General features: G+C 37.9%; 1 protein-coding gene across 1 annotated transcript; it reads right to left on the minus strand.

Annotated features, from left to right (window-relative positions):
- Positions 1-407: 407 nt before the first annotated feature.
- Positions 408-2,579, minus strand: LOC149040902 (lactadherin-like). The gene is made up of 3 exons (XM_089180476.1): positions 2,244-2,579; positions 1,338-1,651; positions 408-548 (listed from the first exon to the last, which is right to left on the minus strand). The coding sequence occupies exons 1-3, from the start codon at positions 2,560-2,562 to the stop codon at positions 408-410; spliced, it is 774 nt and encodes a 257-aa protein (XP_089036602.1). The 5' UTR covers positions 2,563-2,579.
- Positions 2,580-3,722: the final 1,143 nt, after the last annotated feature.

The raw sequence follows: 3,722 nt of genomic DNA on the forward strand, positions 1-3,722 counted from the left end.
TTCCCCTAAGATGACTTGCGGCTTAATCAAATAACTAGTGTTGAGTAAAATAAGGAAAAAAAAAATGATGATAAACTGAAAAATAAAACTTTGTGAATTATTGGCATTGAAATATAACACGAGGTTAGAGAATTTATGTTAAATGTGGTGAAAATGATAGGTTGGCGCTGACTTTTCGAGCATCAGCCGTTCTTTTCGTCAGAGCAGACGTCAGTTAGGTGATTCCTTTGTGGTGCATCCATTCCTACGAAAAATTTCTGGATCCGCCCCTGGGAATGTTTAGTTTGTTAATTAGTTTGTTAGGTTACTTGCTAATGTTTATTTTCCTACTGTCAACTCTGTATATATACTTTTTCTCCTGTTTTTGTGTTGATGAATGACTACACATATACGAACCCTTTGACGAATTACTTAAGCTCAAACATTTCAACTCTCAAACATGGCCAATGATAGTGTGCTACGGGATAAAACCGAACGTATCTGGCTTTGAAGTCGTTTCTGAGTGTATGCTTCACGATACTGGTCCGATCTGAGTTTCCTGTGAACACCTGGAATAAAGCAACCAAAAAAAAAAAAAAAAAACGAAACAAAGAAATTGAACAACTTGGTACGATGCACCAATTCTATATACAGTTAAGTAAGTAGGCGCTGGAAGGAGGGGGAGGGGGTGGTGCGGAGGGCATTTGATCAGGTCTTAAAAGCTCACATCTTTCACGCAAATTTCTTTTCTATTGCATTGCAGCCCAACCTTTCCAAACAGAGTTCATTTTTCCATCACTTTTTTTTACCTTTTTTTTTATGGATTGTTTATGACTCATCCCCCGATAGCCAGGAGCAGACGTTCAAGGTAACACGAACACAAAAAAACAAACAAACAAACAAAAACAAAAGAAAACCAAATAAACCTATGACAAAGACAAGGTTAGGGACAGAAAGAGAGACGAAACGGAGATTTTCTCTCCCTCGAAATTCGGAAAACAATGTCATGAGATATGTTTTTGTACACAGAATGGAAAAGTCTTAGCAGTACAGTACTCGACTAATTTCTAAATCTCTTAGACCTCACGCACCACACGCAAGAATATATTAACTACTTCTTCCTAAGTCTTTTGAAGCATTTTACAAAAGACGCATCAGATGCCTTTCAGAATTTTCAATGAAACCCGTTATGTTACATAAGCCTAGATCTCCGACGACATTCTCTGCTCAGTGCAGTAGCCAGTGAAGATAAGTGTCCCAATTCAAGCATCTAAGTGTATATATTTTTGCTAATCATTTGCATTGACTTCAAACTCTTTGTTAATTGCTGAAAACGTCAATTATAGTTCTCTCCATACCTTTCCAATATTCGTTTCCTTGTAAGTGTTCCAAGTAATACCGTCTGCAGATAATTTTAGTTTGTAGCTGATGGTCCATGCAGAGTACCCCCGTAGTCCTTGTGTGGCCACAGCACAAACAAAATGCACTTCACCCATATCAACTTGAAGATATTCTCCTCTATAATATTTATTCTGAGGACACCACGCCCCCCATCCCCTGGTTTCATTCAGTCGGCCGTAGTATGGATGGAAACGACTATCAAGAAAACTGCTGGCTGTCAATCTGGCATCTGCAATTATATTATTGTCTGTCACACCAACAGGCCCACATTCTAAATAAGAGTAAATAAAATAAACGGTTAGGCTTATCTATAGCTGTGTTTATTGTTTTTCCTCCCTATCCAGAACAATATGAAATGACTAGTAAAGACTTTGGGTGCGGATCATGCTGAGATGGTTGAGAAGGATAAGATTACTAAACGTAACTAACAAGCAGCGTAAAATCCAGGAACGTCAGGTGACCCATGCCATAAAAAATTGTTGAAACAATTTAAAAAAAAAATTGAAAACTTTCCGAGGAACATCGTATTTAAGCTATCTGTAACTTGTCCAAACATTGGGCGAAAGCAAATAGGCATGAAATATTTTTTATTCTAACCTTTTTTCCTCATGTCGCAACGAGCTAAAATTGAGTTCCCAGATCTTGTAGAATCCAGCCAATAATTACCGCTAACTGCTTGTCCTCCTTCACTCGCCTTGATTTCCTTGCACGATTCAGCAGGCAGCTCACGGATTGATCCAAGGGGAACTGAAATGGGAATATTACACTTATGTTGGATAAAAGTTAGAAACATCGGTAGCCAGTAACGCAAAATCCATAAATGTTAGCACACCCTACTAATTTATATTTGCAAGTTCAATCACCTCGTTTTAGACCTTTCGCTATGTAATATCGGTATTCATCCCTGACAAAGTCCTCTGGTCTGGCTTCTTTAGTCCGGTTGTTTAACTCACATATTGCAATGAACATGACGACATTAAAGCTTTGACATTTGTCATCAGCGAGACAAATGTCTCTGCATTCCGGCGTGCCTGGTGTAGTCTTAAACGTCTTATAGGTATGGCCCTTAAGCATCATTTGATAAATGGAGTGTATTCCGTGGCATTGCTGACTGGTAATGTCACGGAACACGAGAGAAATGAAAAACAGCGCGGTAGAAAATGAAGCCTGTCGACCAGCCATAAGAAGCACATCAGATCTGTGATACCTGCGAAGAAGAAGGCGAGTGTTTTCATGGTAAAAGTGTTTGACTTAAGTGGGAGGAGTGTTTGAAAATCTAAAAGGAGGATGGCAGGGCTGGTGAAGTCCAAGTGATAAACAAATATCTAAATAAAAACGTACCTAGTAATCTTGCGATTAAGCCAGGACAGACTTACAGCATCAAAATTTCACAAAAAAAGAAAGAAAGAAAAACCTGTTTAATATTATTTTGGAGAAATTTCCCATTTGGGTAATTGAAGAAAAATGAATTTTTTTGCTTTAAAATCCGCCTTTCCACCCTCTCTGTTTGTAGTCTTTCTTGCTGACGATCAGTTTGCGGGAAAGGATGGGGAACTGTGTAAAAAAATGCATTTTTGACTGCTTGTAGATGATTTTAAGAAAGAAAATTGATGAATCAAACAATCTTTCTCTCGATGAAAGAATATCCTTGCAACACACAGTTATTTAAGTAGTTCATTTTAAAGTCCTTCTTTACATCGTCAGATTCATCTCTTTAGCGATCCGTCCAGTTTCATCATTAAAAATTTCGTGGACAATAAAATGCTACTTTTAGTATTTATTTGACAGGTAACATACCTAGTTAGAAGTACACGTTGTTTCTTTAACTGTCTCCGTTTAGTCTTTTTTTAGGATGTGAAGCATTATTGCCAATAGTAGGTTGCCAACGGCCAACTAAAACTGACAGGATGTTAAGAGGGAGTAATATTCTCTTGGAGGGAGTTGTATTATCTCACGAACAACCACTTAGCAGATAATAAGCCACTGTCTTCCCTCAAAGGGGAATACCTTTCTCTGAACAATAGGATGTTATTGGAAAAAGTTAATACATATTTTTCAAACTAGATTTAACTGCGTTTTACGGCCAAACAAAACTGAAAGGATGTTTAGAGGTCGGAGTTAAATAACATCGCGGCAACTTCTTAGCAGATAACTAACTACTGTCTTCCCTCGCAGGTGCATCTTTGTTGGATCAATGGAGTACTATGGGAAGCAGTTAATCATTTTTTAAAGGGGTTGTTGTTGTGTTTTACGGCCAACTGGAGCTGAAATGATGTTTAGAGGAAATGTAATAACACTGAGGCCAAACCATTGACAGATAGTCAGTCATTTTCTTTCTTTAC

This window comes from Pocillopora damicornis, chromosome 8 (assembly GCF_964200805.1).
Source record: "Pocillopora damicornis chromosome 8, jaPocDami1.2, whole genome shotgun sequence".
NCBI classification, from domain to species: Eukaryota; Metazoa; Cnidaria; class Anthozoa; order Scleractinia; family Pocilloporidae; genus Pocillopora; species Pocillopora damicornis.

Coding starts and splice junctions, on each gene's coding strand:
- LOC149040902 (XM_089180476.1), bottom strand. CDS start 2,562: ATGGCTGGTCGACAGGCTTCATTTTCTACCGCGCTGTTTTTCATTTCT. Junction 1,652..2,243: donor AGCGAAAGGTCTAAAACGAG/GTGATTGAACTT, acceptor ACTCTTATTTAG/AATGTGGGCCTGTTGGTGTG. Junction 549..1,337: donor AGGAAACGAATATTGGAAAG/GTATGGAGAGAA, acceptor GCTTTATTCCAG/GTGTTCACAGGAAACTCAGA.